Source organism: Mycteria americana, chromosome 24 (genome assembly GCF_035582795.1).
Source record: "Mycteria americana isolate JAX WOST 10 ecotype Jacksonville Zoo and Gardens chromosome 24, USCA_MyAme_1.0, whole genome shotgun sequence".
Classification (NCBI taxonomy): Eukaryota; Metazoa; Chordata; class Aves; order Ciconiiformes; family Ciconiidae; genus Mycteria; species Mycteria americana.
Genome location: NC_134388.1, coordinates 6,322,719 through 6,340,089, shown reverse-complemented (window position 1 = coordinate 6,340,089; position 17,371 = coordinate 6,322,719). Strand labels below are relative to the sequence as shown.

Below are 17,371 nucleotides of genomic sequence, written 5' to 3'. Positions count from 1 at the left end.
GACGGGACGGCAACGGAGCGGGGGGCGGGAGGGGGGACGGGACACGGCGGGGACACGGCACTGCCCCGCGCCCCTTCCGGCCCCGAGCCCGGCGTGCCTCGGGCTGGGCCGCAGACGGACACCGCTCCCCGGCCCGGGGCCGTGGCAGCGCCGCGTCCCCCCGCCCGTCCCCTGCCCAGGGGCCCGGGCCCGGCCCCGGCAGCCGGGGCGTGCGGTCCCCCAACCCGGCGCCCTGCGAGCGCCGGCGAGCGACCGGAGACGGGGACCGGGAGCGGCTGGGGCAGCCGTCGGGGCGCCGATTTATGAATGGAAGCCCCGCCCCGCCGGCCCGCCCCGCCCCGCCCATTGGCCGCCGCGGCCCCCGCCCCGCCCCGCCCCGCCCGCCCGCCGGCTCGCCCCGCGATCGGGCCGCCCGCGCCGTCGGGGCCGGTCGCCGCCGCCGCGGCCATGGCCCATCGCCCGCCGCCCCGCCGCGCCCCGCCGCCCGCCCGCCGCCCGCCGCCATGAGGCGCGGGGGCCCCGCCGCCCTCGCCGCCTGCCTCGCCGGGGCGCTCGCCGTGCTGGCGGGGCCGGGGCCGGGGCCGGGGCCGGGCAGCGCTGCCTGGGGCGGCCGGCGGCCCCCCCGCAGCTACGGCCACCTGGAAGGCGACGTGCGCTGGCGGCGGCTCTTCTCCGCCACCCGCTTCTTCCTGCGCATCGACGGCGGCGGCGGCGTGGAGGGGACGCGCTGGAGGGAGCGGCCGGGCAGTGAGTGGGGCCGGCACCGGGACCGGGACCGGGACCGGGACCGGGACCGCGACCGCGACCGCGACCGCGACCGGGACCGCGACCGGGGAGAGCCGGGGCCTGGGGCCGCCCCCCGCGGCCGCGCGAGGTCCCGCCGCTCTCCCACCCGCGGCGGGGGGCAGCCCGAGCCCGCCGGGGCGCCGAGGCTGCGGCAGAGGCGGGCGCTGCCGGGACCGGGCACGGGGCCGAGGGCACGGCCGGCGGCGGGCGGAGGCTGGACGGGGTCGCCCCGGGACGGCGGCGGGACCGCGCTGTGCCCGGCCCGGGGAGCGCCCGCAGCTCCTCCCGCCCAGCAAAAACCTCTGCCAACGCGTCTCCTCCGGCCGGGCGGGAGCCGCTGCCCCCGCTGCCCCGCAGACGGCCGGCCGGGGCAGGCAGCTCACTCCAGCCCGAACGGCCCCTGCCGCCCTCGCCCCCGGAGCCCCTGTCCCGGGGTTTGCTGCCCGCCGCGCTGCGGGAGCGAGGAGAGGTGCGCGGGCACCGGCGTGCTCTGGCCGGGGACCCGGTGCCGCTTTGCCAGCTCTGCCCAGCGCCTGGGGTGAGCTGGGGGGTCCCTCGTCCCGCCTCGTCCTGCCAGCGCAGTCGGGGGGCTGCCTCCCCTGCCCTGCTTTTCGGGTTATCTTCATCCGGCACTGACTGGGGGGGGATCTGATCGTTCCCTGTAAACACACTGGGGAGGATAAAGGCTGAGGAGGAGGAGGAGGGACAGAGGGAGCTTCGGGGCGATGCTGGTCTCAGGACCGAGCATCTGTGAGGCTGGCACAGGAGAGCAGAGCAGCCCCGTCGGAGGGGACCACAGAGCATCCGCTGCCTGCGGAGCGGGTCGGGGCTCAGCACGGTCTGAGGGCACACACGGACCGCAGGGAAACCCGCCGCGCAGGGACCCGGGTGGGCCCGGCCGCAGCCCCCGCCGCCGCACGCAGAGGGGGGCTCTCGCTGCAGCCTCCCCACAGGCTGCTCCTGCAGAGGGGCCCGGGGGGTTCACGGGGCCGGGCAGTGCATCCCGGGGGGGACGCAGAGGGCAAAGGCTGCGGGGTGTAGGTGCTGCCCAGGCTGTGCTGCGATCGGGAGCTTGGGAACAAGCAGGCAGGATTAGGCCTTCCCCTGGGGCTGGGGCTGCGTCTGCTCCACCCTGCAGCCCTCGGGAGCTGCCGCGTGCGGCGGTGGGAAGAGGCGGCTGCAGAGGCCGGCACCGGGATCCCCGTGCCAGGGGAGAGGCTGCTCCCAGCACCGGGATCCAGCTTCGGCTCCACGGCCGCCTGCTCCCACCTGGGCCCCCTCCAGTGACAGCACCGTGGGTCCCGAGGGGACGTGGCATCCACGGTACGGCTGCAGCAAGGGCCGGGGCCGCAAGCCCAGCTTCAGCACCCGTGGTATCAGCCCATTTTGGGCGCTGGGTCCCAGCCCCCTGTGACAGGGAGGGGGGCACCAGGCCGGCAGGGCAGCGGCTGGACAGGGTGGGGATGCTGGGGGCCTTGGGAAGGGGAGATGCCCGAGCACCCCCGGGGGGCCCTGGCAGGGCATCGGGGCTTGGGGCGGGACGGATGCTGCGGATGGGAGCAGCATCCCCCAGCCCATGTCCCAGCGGCAGCGGGGGCTGCCCTGTCTCCTGGCCAGCACAGGAGGACGTCACCCGGCCGGCCACAGGACGAGGGAGCCCAGGGAACCCTCTCGCGGTGTCAGAGGCTGTCGGGAGTCCCGACCGGGCACGCTGCCAGCACGAAGCGCCCCAACACGTTCCCTCGGCCGTGTGGCAATGGGGCCTGGCAGGTGGAGCGGCTCCAGGCTGTCGCATGGGGCTCGCTCTGGTTATTGGTGCGGCAGATAACCTGTGCTTGGGCTGGGCTCGGGCTCTGCTCCTCAGCCGTCGCGGCAGCTGCCGGACCAGCCCTGCCAGCGGCTGCAGGGTGGCACGGGCTGTCCCAGGGCTTCTCCTGCCTTGAGCCCTGCATCTGCCCCAGCCTCCCTGGGACCCCGCTGGGACTGAGGGTGCGGGACTGGGAGCACTGGGAGCTGCCTCCGGCTGCTGCATGGCCCTGGGCTGCTGCCCCGTGCCTGCAGGGGCCCGTACCCCTGTGCAGAGCCAGGCACTGGCCAGGCACCTGCGAGCAAAGCACGGCAGAGCCAGCCGGGGCGCTGGGAACAGCAACGGGGAGTTATTTTTAGAAAAGCAGAAGTCCTTTGTTATAAATAGCAGCAGTTCCAGACGGTGATCAAGTGGGATGGATTCGCAGGCATTCGCTCAGCCCTTCCCCACGGCTGCTGCTCATCAATGGCTTCAGTGGGACGGGCCCTGCGGGTGCCGGCGGGTGCCGGAACCGGGTGCTGGCAGCATCGCCGAGGCAGCTGAGCTGAAAATCCCCTGACACATGGCCCCAGGGAGCCAAACGCTCGGGAGCCCTCATGCTGCCCCGGTGCCATATCCACGCTGTCTGCTCCCGGCAAGGGCACGAGTGTCCCCAGGCAACGCCGGCTCAGCCGGGGGGTCGATGCCTGGTGAAAGCCCCTGCCCAGGGGCCGCAGCCCCCTGCACCGTGCGTGCCGCCTCCAGCCAAAGCCTCTGTGCATCCTCCCGCCCCATCCAGCCGGGGCAGCCCCGGGCAGCGGTGCCCACGGGCAGCTCCTGCCGCGGCTCACACCCTGCCCGCCGCCCTGCCTGCGTCTCTGCCCACTGGAGATTCCTTCTCCCCGTCCCGCGGCACCGTGGCCCGGTGGGCAGCAGGGCTGGCAGCGGCACTCGGCTGGCTGGGCGCTGGCGGGCGTGAGGCGGTGCAGGAATCCAGAGGCCCTGACGATGCTCTGGGTGTTTCCCCGTCAGAGCCGCTGGTCCGACCACATGCCTTTCCCATTAGCGGCTGTGCCGGGAGCTCTGCGGCCGGGCACACGCACTCCAGCCCAGCCGTGGCCGGGCCCCACCGCAGCTTCACAGCCCAGCTGCAGCTGCCTCCCGGGCTCATCCCCACGTCCTGCGGCGCTGCCGCATCCCTCCTGCCCGCGGTCCCCGGCGCAGGGCCGCACGTCCGTGTTCGTGCCAGCCGGGCGATCGGCACCAGCATCCGTGCACAGCGCCGTCCCGGCCGCACTCCTGACCCCGCAGCCCTCTGCCCGGCTGCCTCCGTCCACCGTAACGTGGCTGTGCGCCGTTGCTGCCACCCCCACGCACGCTTTGCCCCGCAAGGGCCGCGCCGGCCTCGGTGCCCTGAGCGCGCGGGGGGCCGGGCACCGCACGCGGCAGGTCGGGTCCCCAGGGCACCACAGGCGCGTTCGGGACGGATGCACGGGCAGAGCTGCCGACGAGGGTAGGATAAACGCGAGGTCGGCAGCGGGCAGAGGCTGACGGGTTGTTCCAGGCAAGCAGAGGTTGTGCTTGGCATCGCTCCCGTGCAGCCCGGCTCCTGGGAAGCAGCTGGGCCCTGGGGAGGAGAGGAGTAAAGATCAGATCCCCCCCCGGATCAGAGATTCCCCCTCCCGCTCCCGGCTCGGGGTGCAGCCCTCGTTTCTGCCGTCCCTCTGGCTGCTCCGGCCTCGGGCGAGGGTCAGCGGCCCCGTCCCTTGGGGGGGCACTTGGCAGCCACAGACCCAGCGTCGGGGCAGGGCCCCTCGGGGAGGTCGCCCGTCCTTCCCCGGCTCACCGCCGCGCTTCCCTGTCCCGCAGGCATCGTCGAGATCCGGTCGGTGCGCGTCGGCGTCGTGGCCATCCGGGCGGTGCACACCGGCTTCTACCTGGCCATGAACAAGCAGGGGAGGCTCTATGGGTCGGTAGGTCGGACGCTGCCGCCCGGGAGGGACCGGACCGGGGTCAGAGGCGCAGGGCAGAGCTGGAACGGGGGGTCCCAAATCCGCCTGGACCGGTGCCCAGGAGCGGGCTCCTGGTTTCCCACGCCCTGACCCGCTCCCACAGCGGGGGACTGCACCCACAGAGCCCCTCTGCCCTCCGGGGACCGGGAAGGAGCCGGGGTCCTGCCCTGCCCCGCTCTCGGGGTCCGACCCCGCCGGAGCAGGGCGACAACGGGCCCCGGCTGAGCGCAGCCGCCCCTCACCCCCTTCCCCTCTCCTGCCAGAAGGAGTTCAGCCCCAACTGCAAGTTCACGGAGCGCATTGAGGAGAACGGCTACAACACCTACGCATCGCTGCGCTGGCGGCACCGGGGCCGCCCCATGTTCCTCTCGCTCAATAGCAAGGGCAGGCCGCAGCGAGGGGGCAAGACGCGCCGGCAGCACCTCTCCACCCACTTCCTCCCCATGCTCGTCAGCTGAGCCCCGCGGGTGGCTCCGGACCGTCCTGTAGGAAAAAATGGAAAAAAGGGTTGTTTTATTTATGTACATATCTATTTTTTGCTATTTATTGTTTTATTTTTAAATGCACGGCGGAGGATGGATGCGGAAGGCAGACGCTCCGGACGCAGCCTGCAGCCGCGCAGGGACACGGCTCTCCCCACCGTCCCGCCGAGGCAGAGCCGGCGCGGCGCAGCCCGGGGAGCGCGGCCACCGTGTGCCGGGGCCGCCGACGTCGTGCCCCCACCCACGCAGTCCGGACCAGGCGGCCGTCGCTCTGCTAGCGGTGTCTCTGCAGGGGCTGGGGCTGGGACGTAACGGCAGGTCGTATTTGTCTTGTGTCCAAGCACCCCTGGCAATTAAAGCTGTGTCGCGGTACGGAACGGGGAGAGTCTTGGAGCTTCGTGGTGGGCTTGGCTCGGGCCAGGTGGGGTTGGCTGTCCCGGGGTTGTGGCTGCAGCCACCAGTATCGTCCCTGCTGCCACCAGCCCGGCTGGTCCTCCACCGCGTCCAGCTCCTCATCGACCCACTCCCTCACCTGCACGTGCGGGCAGAGAGGCACCCAACCCAAAACGTAACCCGCAGGAAAACACGGCGATGGTTGTTCAGCGGCACAAAGGAGGGAGCAGGAAAAAGCAGCTGCTGGCGGGGGAGAGCCCGGACCCTGCGCTAGTGCCAGAGCAAAGCACGCGCACGCGTGACCCACGGCCAGAGCGGCACAGCTCCAGGAGGAGCATCCCCCGGGAGGTGCCAGGCTCTGTGCAGGGGACGCGGCCCCGGAGACCCAAAGGGACGAGGCAGAAGGGGCGAGGGGTCGAGAGGGTCCCTGGTGCCGGACCAAGAGCCCGGTCACAGTCGAGCGTCCCGCCGCAGCGGGTCCGACCACATGCCTTTCCCATTAGCGGCTGTGCTGGGAGCTCTGCGGCCGGGCACACGCACTCGCCGGGCTGTGTGGGACCGGGCGCCGGGCAGCGCCACAGGAGCTGGCCTGGACCCTCGGGCAGATGCAGCCCCAGCCCCGGGGCTGCCCCTGGCTGGGGGGAGCTGGGACGCTGCTCCCCGCCCACGTGCAGACCCTGAGCATCACGAGCAGAAAGGACCAGACCCGCTCTGGGAGCACCCGGGCCACAGGCCGTCACTTACGCGGGCGGTGCCCAATCCACGCCCTGGACCGAGACCCGAGGCGCGGCGGGGCAGCCAGCCCCCGGCCGGCTCCGGCCTCCCCAGCCGCAGCCGGTGCCTGCAGGCTGGTCCTGCCCCTCCTCAGCCCAGCTCCGCTCCATCGTCCCCAGCAGAGATGGAGCCGGGAAGGCGGCTGGTGGCGAGGACCGGCCCCTTGCCCGGAGGGGAGCACGGCCAGAAATAGCACCTGCGCCTCGGCCTCCCGGCCAGGGCACGTTCCGGCACCGCCCTCCACACCCGCCACGGCATCGCAGCCTGGTCACTTTGTCACGTCAGACGTGAGCGATGGCCCCAGCGAAAACCACCAAACTTGTTCCATTTCTTACCCAACCAGCTCCAAACAAGCCCGTGCGAGGGAACAGCCACCGCGTTAACTGCGTGGTGACCGCGGTGGGCACCAGCCCTGCCGGGACCCCCTGCCCGGTGGGTCAGCAGCAGCCACGCACCCACCACGGGCTTCGCTTCGCCCACTCGAAACCCACGCTGAGCACTGCTCACGCGTCAGAAATCTCCCCCCCGAGCTCCGGGGGAGCTGGGCACCCCGCACCGCAGCCAGCAGCTGAAACGTGGCAGGAGAAGGTTTTTCCAGGTCTCCCGGGCTGCGTTTCAGTGACTAAACGGCAAAGCCTTCCCTCTGTGCCCACCCAGCCGGCGGGCACGCGCAGGCTCAGCCTCCCAAGCCCAGGATCCTGGTGGCAGAAGCTTCTGGCTCAACCTCCGGCTGAGGATGAGCTATTAACCCTGATATACCAGTCCCGAGATAAACCCTCGTCCCGCAGGCACCCGCCCGCCGAGATGAAAGGCGCCGCTGGGCTGCCCTGGCTGCCCTGGCAAAGCCAAGGAGGAAAAACATTCCAGGAGAGTTGCTCAGTGCCGGCCGCGCGGCCCCGGCAGGCTCGGCAAAGGCTGCTTGCCATCCACATTTGGGACATCTTCTCCAAAGAACCTCCTCTTCTTTTATTCCAAAATGGCTCAAGAAACCCCAAACAAGCCGCCTGCCTTCCCCCTCCTACGGGAGGCACGGTCCCTTCTCTCGGGAGGAAGGGCCAGGTCCTCGGGCAAGGCTGCTTTGCAAGCCGCACCAAAGCTCTGCTGGTGCCAGGACCTCGAGCGCCCGGGGGGGCCAGCTCCTTCCCCAGCCAGCTCACAGGGCCCCAAAAGCCGGAGCAGCGCAGGGAGCCTCCCGCGCCGCCGAAGGCTCCGTCCATCCCCCCCAGCAACCCCACAGGGGCAGGTTCCCCATCTGCTGCGCTGGCATCTGCCGCAGCAAGGTCCTGGCGCGCGGCCCGGTGCGCACAACGCCATCGCAAACAGCCGGTTAACGGGCCAGGGAGACCCACCGACTGCCCGCGGTTCCTGCGGCAGAAAGGGGCAGCGGTTGACGCGGCCCACGCCACCCGGGCCCGCGCTTGGCAGCAGCGTGCCACCGCCTTGCTCCTGCTGCCGGCTCTGCGCTGGGCTGTGCCGCAAAAGCCCAAGCAGAGCAGACACCTCACCCCTCTCCCCACGCACGCTCCCCTGAGGACGTCTCCCACCCCAGGGCGCATCCCTGCCCCGTGCTCCTGACTGAGGCTTCTCCTGGAGCTGGCAGGGCTGCGCTGGAGATTCAGAATGACCAGACCAAAACCGAAGGCCCTTGCTGAGAGCACCCAGTGAAGCCAGGGTTTTGTCCCTCTCGTGCTTCCCGGCCCGGTCAGCACGGACACAGGCAGCAGGTAGGTCACTGCCCGCTCCGGTCACGTTCTTTTCATTCTCCAGCCTCCAGCTCTGTCACAGAAACTGAGTCAGAAACACACCTGGATATTTGTGTCTCTCTCCTTTTTTAATCAGCTGTATTTTAAGTAGCTTTGAAATACATTTTTGTCCAAAGTGTTGTTTTTCCTGTATATTATTCGATCACAAGGATATTTGGCTGGTCCTTCCTCTGATGCACGCCCAGTCCTGATGTCGACTCAGTGGAAAAGTCCGCTCAGGCTGAGAGAAGGGCAGGACTGCAACAGGGAGAAGGTGTAAAAAATAGAAAAGACCAGGCAAGGATGCTTTCAGTTGCAATCCTGCAGCCAACCGCTCAACGATCCGCAGGCTGGCAACGCACGTACGGGTGCTGGTCACGTCAGAGTCCGGTGCCCGGAGCTCACAGCATGCCCGCGCTCGGCACGCAGGAGGGCTCGGACAAGCCCAGCCTGCCCTGGGGTGAAACAGGACGGCTCAGCACAGCAGTCTCCGGAGAGCTTACCCTGTAGTTTTCCTCAAATCATGCATAATGTCTCATTGAGCTGAAACGTCCGTTTATTTAACAGCAGTAATAATTTAAAATTATAAAAACCCTTTCAGTGTTGAGTATCAGAAGGGCGAGGTTATAAAGAAAAATAAATGGGACTCGAGATAGGGAAGGGAAGGGTGACGGGGTCTATTTCAAGAGTTCATTTCTTCAGTGACAACTATGGGCCCTCCCCAGCTGGAGATCCCGGGAGGGAGGCAGTATCATTACGCTTTCATTTTAAAGACTTCAATCTCCAAAGCACAAGAGATAGTATCCAAGGGGAGGAGGAGGAGCAAAAGAAATAAAGAAAGGAATCTCAAATTCAAAACCATACAAACAACCTTTCCATTCAGAATTGCAACCGCTAGCTCAGCACCTCAGGTTTCCCATCTGTGGAGCGCAGCAGCCTTTCACTGCAATGGTTACAAGTCCACGCGGCAAATGGATGTTTTTATCAACAGACAGAGCTCTTTCCCCCCATCACAGAACTTGAGGCTTCTCATCTCTGAAGGACCCAGAGTCTCCGTGTCTTCAGAACTCAAAAGGGAATTCTGGGGGCGCTGCCTCCCCCTTGCTACCCTCCCCTCGCTCTGCTCTGGAAGCCCCTTTCGTTGCTTACGTGGGCTGGGGAGGGAGGAAGGACAATGGACAGGGCCCCAGGGACAGAGGGTTGGATTAAGATTCATGAGTTGTTCGATGAGTTTTCGTTACTTGGTGAGCTGGAGGAGGAGGAGGAGGAGGATGACGAGAAGTTCATCCCCGTGAGTCCTGGGGGGTTTGTGGCAGTGTTTTGTCCACTTAAGCTTTTCCGGCACACAGGACACGTGTCATGCTTTGGAGAGCAGACAAAAACAAAACAAGAAATGTGGGAAACAGGATTAGAAACACGATATGGGAGCAGCACTCAAGGAAAAGGCTAGGATGACACTCCTTCCTCTGATCAAAGGCTGCTCATGCTTAGGCCTCATCATGGAGGTATGAAAATATTCACAGAGGAGGACAGTACCACCAGAAAAAACACCCAAGTGCTGCAGAACCCAAGTCACCCACTCAGACGGCACTAACCTGTTCCAGCCAAGGGACTATACAGCTGTTGTGGAATAGGTGATTGCAAGGTAACTGTCGGACATTTTCACCGACTGTATAGTCTTCTTTACACACAGGACACTCTAACCCAGAATCTGTATCATAAAGGGAAAGCAAAACACAGCTAAGCAACAAAAGACAGAACGACGCTCAAAGCACCCGACCCGGGATCCCATCACCTTTTCCCCTTCCCCCCACTGCTGCTTCCTCCCTGCAGAACGGAAAGCTCGTGGCTCTGTGGTTCCTACCACCATCACCCCACCTCTCGCTGCCCTGGGTTTGCTTCATTGTTCCCTTCCCTTCTGCCTTTTCATCTCTATCCACACTGAACTCTTCAGAACAGTTTGCCTCCCTAGGGCAAATCCATCCAGTCTACGCTGCTCTTTTTTTTGTGAGTATAACAGAGCAATACTTCAGCTTTCTCCCCTCTTTGAAATGTTTTAGGCCTTGAAGGTACTAGCAGACAAAATTAAAATCCCAAGAAAACGTTACACAGAACTTTCACAGAGCTCTTTGCGAACGATTCCCTGGAGGAGATATACATACCTACGTGTTCCTGTGCGATCTGTATGGTAGGGAGGGCCTGGATCTTTTCTTTGTCTGCTGGCGGCGGTCCAGTGTTTTCAAACTGATTTAGTAACTGAAAAAACAATAGGCCACAAAAGGCAGAAAGAAGATGTGAGCTCAGCAGCACACAGAATCTGTTCATTTATTGACCCAGGACACTTGAACCCTGTATCGCCTGCACCGTGGACCTCATCTCCCATGTCTGCACCTTCAGTGGCTTGCCCCCCTGCATCACAACAGCGGCTGGCAATTTTGCAGCACTGCACAAGAGCACGGGAGACTCCACGATAATGCCGATTTTACCTGTGTAATAATTGCATCCAAGCCGTTGGCACCCCATGCGTAGTCCATTGGATTTGAATGCAAGACTCCCCTGTAAGAATAAGAACAACAATTGAATTCGGCTGGGAGTACGAACAAGAACACTGTCAGAAAGAGCAGTACATCTTCCAACTCACCAAGGACCTAGTCCTAGGTTTGGTATTGTTGTAGGTGCAATAATTCCATTGACCAGCTGCTGGATAATTCTGAAAGACAAGAAAACCAGGATTATGTAAGAATTAGTGTCTGCTAACTCCCAGCCCAGAAACAAGACATGGAAGGAGTGGCTAAATACTGTTGCATCAACAGAGGGAAAAGGAAAAATATCCTGTAGCAATTGCATCTTATGAACTGATTATTCACTGGCAAATAGAAGTTTCAATATTTTATTCGTAAGGGGATAATTTCTGACAAAGATGGCAAGTGGCTTTCTAGGATGCAGTTAAAGGAACATTAGTCTCGTTGCCCACTGTTTTCTCTCGTTTCCCCTCACACTGAGGACAACATTTTGGTAATACCTGGTAATGACCAGGGAATGCTTTCATCGCAGGTTTAACAGTCAGAACTCCCAGCCACGCCGTAGCCCACACCTCTGTGCTCAGGCGAAATGGCCCCTATAAACTCAAGGCAAGAGCTTGCCAACAGCTGCAGGCCCAGCTGAAGCCTGACCATCCAGCAGCGCGAGTTCACGGGGCAAAGCTGGGCACCTACGGGAGAGTCGCACTGGACAGCTGTGCTCAGGAGCAGTCTTTAAGAGTCTGCTCCTCAAACTGATGAGGACAAGGGATGGGCTGATTTTCAGCTAACTCTCATCAGTGAAAAATAACAGGGCTTCCTCCACAAGAACCTGGCAGTTGTTCTCACCCTTCTAGCGTGGGAACTCCCTCGTGCCTGCCAGCGGCACGGCGTGTGGCAAGACGGGCTCGGGGCTGCCTTGCACCGTATCGATGCCGAGACTGATGCTCTCGCTCCCTCCGGTTCTCAGAGTCCCTGTTGTCTTCCGACTGCACATTGGACCCAAACGGAAACTCAAAGCTGTCATCAAAGATCCCGAAGGCAAATTGGCCATAGCCCTGTGGCAAGGTGAATAAGTGCTGATCCACGTTCTGGGAAGGAGAGAGTTCAGGGAACAGATTGTAACGAGGAGAGAAACAGCTCTTAGCTTTCACGCCTGGTATATTCTCAGCCTTCCAACAAAGACTAGTCTCTTCAGATCCCCAGCAACTCACAAGCCTTGGCTGACACGGGTGCATAGTGCACTCTCAGAAGCAGCTTAGTGAGGAACAGACACAGACTGAAACTACGTATGAAGGTAAGAAATAACTGCAACTTCCCTGGTTTCTCTTTAGCTGCTGCATGTAACTGCTGCCTTTTAAGCTGAGGCTACTGCATAGCAACACACCCAGCCAGCTCACCAAATCCCAGCTTAGCCCCCTCACAACAAGAATAAGCTACAAGTGATGGTCCTATTAAAAACATGCAGTAAAAATATGACGTGCAGAGATTTCAGGAGCAGCATGTGGATGATATTAATACTTCCTTTCCTAGATTTTGTCATAATCCGGGGAACATTTAAATGATGTACTAATGGAAAAACACTTCAATTCAATGGCAAAGCAGACAGTGTTGGAAGAGACAGAGAGGACTTACCTCAAAAGGATGCCTGCTCTGATCACTGGTTGACGTAGAGGAGCTGGTCTCATTGTCAGCGTTCCTGTGAAGAATGAAGAGCACTGGTAAGCCTCAGAAGGGTGCTACGAAAAGATTTTCCCAGCAGCAAGAGGAGACACCACGGCTGCATGGTAACAGCACACAGGAAGTGATCGATTCATTTTTGTGCTGAGCCAGAGCTCCAAGGGACCTCAGAGGTCTGCTCGCCTTCCCTTCCGCCCTGGGGCAGGGTCAGCTCCGTACAGAAACTAGTCTGCCCTCAGCTGCTGTTTTTCTAATTGTTCATATCAATTTTCATTTTTCCCTCCCTGCAACTTTCATTTTCCCACATCTTCACCCATCTCTCCCCACCCTTTTAGATTCCGATTCATGAAGCTACAGAGAAGTGGCTGAACCACGATGTCAAGCAAGGATCCCTTGCACAATCCACCTCAAACAAATCAGCTAATCCTCTGGAGCACCAGGAAGAGAAGACTTAAGGTACAAACCCTGATCACTATGACCCAAACATGCTTAAGTCTAATCTTGAATCAAAGGAACTTCTCTATTGCAGAGGCATGTGACCAAATGGGACAGATTATTAGGAAAACTCTTAATGCTGTTAGGCTTCTGCTTTGAGAGCGCTGCAGGAACATTTACTGCTCAGTATCCAGGTCTATGCTTTGACATTCATGGTAACAATAAACTGAGGTTCAGAGATTATGCGACTCTCAAGCTCACAGCAAATCACCAATACAGTTAGGATTAGCCAGGATTGATTTTCAGCCTCTAAGGTTGGTGCGGTCAGACCAAACGTCACCTTGTCGGTAAAGAAACCTCAGTCTGTAAAGACCACCCCTCTCAGCAGGCAGCAACACTGCCTGGCACACCCCCGTGCAGCCCAGCGTGCCCTCGCACCGCACGCCTACCAGCACGCTGCCTGTCCCGAAGCCAGTCACAGCCAAGGGCCGGCCAATCTGTCTGAAACATTTTAAGACATTTCTCCTACTCCTGCCCATTCTGACACTGCCAGAGAGCAGTCCCACTACTGAGTCAGCAGTAAAGCACGTGAATGCAGATCTCAGCTGCTCCAGTGCAGAGTCCAAAGTCTTAGTCAAAATGTTTCGCCGTCAGTACTCTAAACTAAGTTATTAAATGATACACTGAAGCATACGTACACTCTCCATTCCACAGATTCCTCTCTCACGGGGTTATCTCTACTCTGGTGGCTCAAACCAGTTCAGAGCTACCACGTGCCACAGGGAGAGCCTCTCCACCGCTTTTTTGTTTGTTTGTTTTAAACCAACCCATTTCTCCCCTGCCCTTTACCAGCAATGTATGACACTCAGCATTCCCACGGCTGATTTACTTGTAGATGCAAACTATGCAAATTAAGCACTCTCTACCCACAGTGAGGAAAGATGAGCCAAATATTGGGCAGAAGTAGTAAAAATGGTGTATTTAGTATCCAGCATTGCCTTTTAACTAGAAAAAGGAAAAGAGCAAAGCAGACTGAGTTCATTCCAGCAATAGCCTTTGGGGCAGCACATTACCTTGGCTCTTCAGGAAGTTCTTCAATAAAACCAGATTCACACCGTGGGCAAATATAGTCCTACAGGAGAAGAAGAAATACTGAATGAGGAAAAAAAAGCAGTACATAAAAGCTGCAAAGAGTGCCTTCAGCGTGATGGGGTGGAAGAGAAGAGTCCTGCAGCCCATCGTCCCAAACACATGCCACGATTACAGAGCCAAAAAGACCCCAAACCACTGATACTTGCCTTCACCAGACTAGTGAGGCAAATTGTTAAGCCTGAGCCTGTTTGGAACTTGGCTTTAGAAAAGATTTGGATAACACTAATTAATCCTCAGTATAGACAAAGCATTAGATAACATCTGATGTAGTTCTGGGTGAAGTGAAAGCAAAACCACCGGCCTTCCCAGAAGAGTGGCACTCAAACACTAGTTTTTAAATAGCTGCGTGTTTTGGGGGCCTTCCCCCACCTCCCTCAAGGGGCCAAACTGCCCTAATGAAAGAAACAAGGAGGGAATTGCAGCACAGGCTAATGACAGTGTCACTGTCGCTTAGGAAGGGCTGAATGGAAAGCTGTTACTAATGTAGCCTGGGGTTCACACCGCACAGAGGTCAAGGAGACACAAGAGGGTCATTCTGCAACACACAATACCAGAACTTTACACTCCCACGCTCAACGCTCATTACAGAAAGCCGCTGCCACCCTTGTAGCCTTTAACACTGAAGACTGAATATGCTGGGATAAGCAGCCCGTGTGTGCAGAAGCAGGATTCCTCAGGAGTTTGCCACAGTCACTTTTCCTCACGATTCCTAGCGTTAGTGAAGAATTTATACTCCACAACCATATTGCCCTAGCGACCAGCAGCCCAGAACGCTTAAGACCCTGAAAGGAAATTACTTCACTTTGCAGCGCTTGAGAAGAAGCAGCACCACGCAGCACCGCCGAGTCAGAAGAGGAAGTGACAGACCTCGTACCTAGCCCCAACCACGACCGAGGCAGAACAACCACCGCGGGCAAACACAACCGCTCAAAACCCCGCGCTGGCAAAGCCAGGCTCAGCATGGAAGAAATTTAAGAGCTTCTAAAAATACGGCTACTTCCCTTTACTACTGCTACGTTCAAATTGGCACAGGCCCTTAAACAAAGTCAATGGATTCCCCAAAAGAGGAGAGGATGCCAGCCACGTGAGTTTGCTCCGATAAGACATCTGGGATCGCTCTTCCAGCCACTGCAGGAAAACCTGATAAGGCCCAAGCACAAGGCAGCAACACCAGCAATCCACTCAACGCTGCCCCTGCCTGCCCAGCAAGATAAGGAAGCAGCAAACACCAAGACCTAGAAACAAACTCAGAGAAGTCGCTGCTCCCTCTTCTGCGCAGGACTCTTTAGATTTGCGATTGTGAAATAACTGGGTCTACGCAATTTACACAATGTTTAATTTCAAGATCATTTCTACACCATCCAAATTCTTCTCAAAGTTGGTTACCGGCACACGGGAACTCCTGTGCCGAACACAGAAAATCAGATGAATTGCCCCTGCCTCTGAAATATCCCCATACCCTTTTACTTTCCACCAGTATGCCACTGGGGTAAATTTTTACAGTAGCCACACTCAAGCAGTGAGCAACTTACTCCTCTCAACTCTCTTATTTAAGAGAGGCTTTTTTTCTGTGTGCTTACAGATAACTCTGAACACAGGGATCAGCAAATTCCTCTGCAGCTGGAACAGCACAAATGTCAAAGTTTGTTGTTTCTCAGGCTGTTTGAATCACTCCTTTCGCAGCATATGCTACGGTATCTCCAGTAGCTCAGTCTGCAAACGGTAAGTGAAACCGAATGAACTTGGACCCCCAAAACCAAGTTCATGAACTAGCAATTAACTAGACCTGAATCAACAAAAGCAGCGGCCCGCTCTCTACCAGAGTTCCGTGCGTTCACTACCAGATGTGCCCTGCTGGCACAAACGCAGCACGGGGTGTTTCAACAAAAATAAACGACCGATATTTCTAGGTTACAACCTTCAGCTCCCGAGCCACTTTCTCCAGCCCGGCTATGTATTTAGCAGGAGCACTATCAAGAATTTTGTCCTTACACTTAAACACCAGCTGTGAGACTTACCAGCAAGGCCTACCCTCACCTAACCAGAAAGACTGACCGAGAGGACGAAAGGACAAACAGCGCGTCACAAAACCAAACTGTTGGCCAAGTCTAATCAACCGTGGCAGAGAGACACCGATGCTCACAATCGGGGACTTCTAAAATTCAATAAACATTAACAAAAAGCAATGCCTTATTCTGACAAGACGCTGTGAAAAGTTTCAGGACGAAGAGAGACCGGTGGGATCCTTCAAATCGAATTTAACATCTCGCAACATTTGGCAGGCGATCGACAGAAAATCTAGCCGTGGCCCCCCGTAATGTTTTAGCCAGTTCCTTTCCAACAGCCAACGCTCCTTTTCTACCTCTACCCACACCAGAAAAATATGACTCCTTACAAGTAGGGGTTTTACTCAGCGCTTAAAGCGCACCTGCTCACGCGCTGCACCTCGCCTACAAAGCACTTCTGCATTAGCGAGTGGAAACGGTGCGTACGTATCATCTGGGCACTTGCCTACGTCTTAGGTATTATCACCCATGAGGCTTTTCTCAGGCTCATTTAAATCCTACCGAAAGAGACAAAAAAGAAACCCCCCCCACTGCCCCACGGAGCTTCGCTTTGCTCCGGACAGAGCGGCGGGGTAACGGTGCCTGGGCCGAGGGGATGTCACGCCATTTCAGCCGGGGGTGCGGGAAGCCGGGGCTGGGCCGGGGCTGGGCCGGGGCCGGGCCGCTGCAGGTCGGGCCCACCGCCCTCAAACCGGCCCCGAGGCACGGCCGGAGCCCACGGCCCACCGCGGCCCCGCAGAGAGCCGCGCCGGGCCACCCCGCCCGGGCCGCCCCCGCACCAGGCCGAGCAGGGCGGAGGGCCCCTCCCGCCGCGCCGCCCCCGGCTCCACCGGTTGCTTCCCCTCGGCCGGGGGCGCCCCGTTTCCCCCAGCGCCCCCATTTCCTCGCTCCGGAGCCCCCCCCCCGCCCCTCCTAACACCCCCCCGAACCCCAACTGCCACACGCGGAACCGCCCCCCCCTCCCCAGCGCTCACCCCCGCCCCTCCCAACGCCCCCCTCGCGCCCCGCTCCCCACCCCGAGCACCCCCCCCCTCGGTCCTCCCCGCCCTGAGGGTCCGGTCCCCCCCTCAGGCCCCCCCGGGCCCCCTGAGGCCTCACCCCCACGTGCCCGACCCGCCGGACCCCCCACCCGCCCCCGGCCCGCGCCCCTGGCTCCCCCACGCTCCGCCAGACCCCCACCCCCGCTCACGGGCAGGCGCGGGGCGATCTCGGCCGAGCAGCAGTGGCAGAAGAACCGTCCCGGTTGCGGTGAAGCCTCCGCCATCTTACCACCCCCCCCCCCCCCCCCGCCGCCTCACCCCGCCCCGCCCAGCGACGCGCGGCGGAGGACGACGGCGGCCGAGCGGGGGCAAGAAAGGCAGAGGCGGGAGAAAACGCGGAAAAGAAGGGGCGGGGAGGGGAAACGCTCCGGGGAGGCGGGGCTGGGGGGCGGGGCTTAATGGGGCGGGGCTTGTGGTTTATAAGGCGGGCGGGCGGGCGGGCGCGGCCGCCATTTTTGTGGCCGGGGGCGGTGAGGGCCGGGAGCCCGGGGCCCCGGAACCGGG

The 17,371-nt window shown here is 60.6% G+C and overlaps 2 protein-coding genes and 1 long non-coding RNA gene across 4 annotated transcripts; 2 read left to right on the top strand and 1 right to left on the bottom strand.

Moving 5' to 3' along the window:
• The first annotated feature begins 435 nt into the window (after positions 1-435).
• Positions 436-5,931, top strand: FGF22 (fibroblast growth factor 22). Its single transcript, XM_075524258.1, is given in 4 exon segments — positions 436-747; positions 4,442-4,563; positions 4,565-4,647; positions 4,688-5,931. Coding segments are annotated over 4 exon segments (804 nt in total). The 5' UTR covers positions 436-503; the 3' UTR covers positions 5,043-5,931.
• A 2,112-nt stretch (positions 5,932-8,043) lies between these two features.
• Positions 8,044-17,172, bottom strand: RNF126 (ring finger protein 126). Its single transcript, XM_075524388.1, has 9 exons — positions 17,017-17,172; positions 13,683-13,741; positions 12,130-12,193; positions 11,344-11,585; positions 10,617-10,685; positions 10,462-10,531; positions 10,138-10,231; positions 9,571-9,686; positions 8,044-9,337 (listed from the first exon to the last, which is right to left on the bottom strand). The coding sequence occupies exons 1-9, from the start codon at positions 17,089-17,091 to the stop codon at positions 9,188-9,190; spliced, it is 939 nt and encodes a 312-aa protein (XP_075380503.1). The 5' UTR covers positions 17,092-17,172; the 3' UTR covers positions 8,044-9,187.
• Positions 14,984-15,947, top strand: LOC142420451 (uncharacterized). 2 transcript variants are annotated; one of them, XR_012778745.1, is made up of 3 exons: positions 14,984-15,250; positions 15,344-15,483; positions 15,724-15,947. It is a non-coding gene; the product is annotated as an uncharacterized LOC142420451 (long non-coding RNA). The 2 variants fall into 2 exon arrangements; XR_012778744.1 differs by having other exon boundaries at positions 15,672-15,947.
• Positions 17,173-17,371: the final 199 nt, after the last annotated feature.

Excerpts from the sequence above, each read along its gene's own strand:
- RNF126 (XM_075524388.1), bottom strand. The coding sequence starts at position 17,091 with ATGGCGGAGGCTTCACCGCAACCGGGACGGTTCTTCTGCCACTGCTGC. Across the intron at positions 10,686-11,343 it reads GGAGTTCCCACGCTAGAAGG|AATTATCCAGCAGCTGGTCA; the intron begins GTGAGAACAACT and ends CTTGTCTTTCAG. Across the intron at positions 9,687-10,137 it reads GATCGCACAGGAACACGTAG|ATTCTGGGTTAGAGTGTCCT; the intron begins GTATGTATATCT and ends TTTATGATACAG.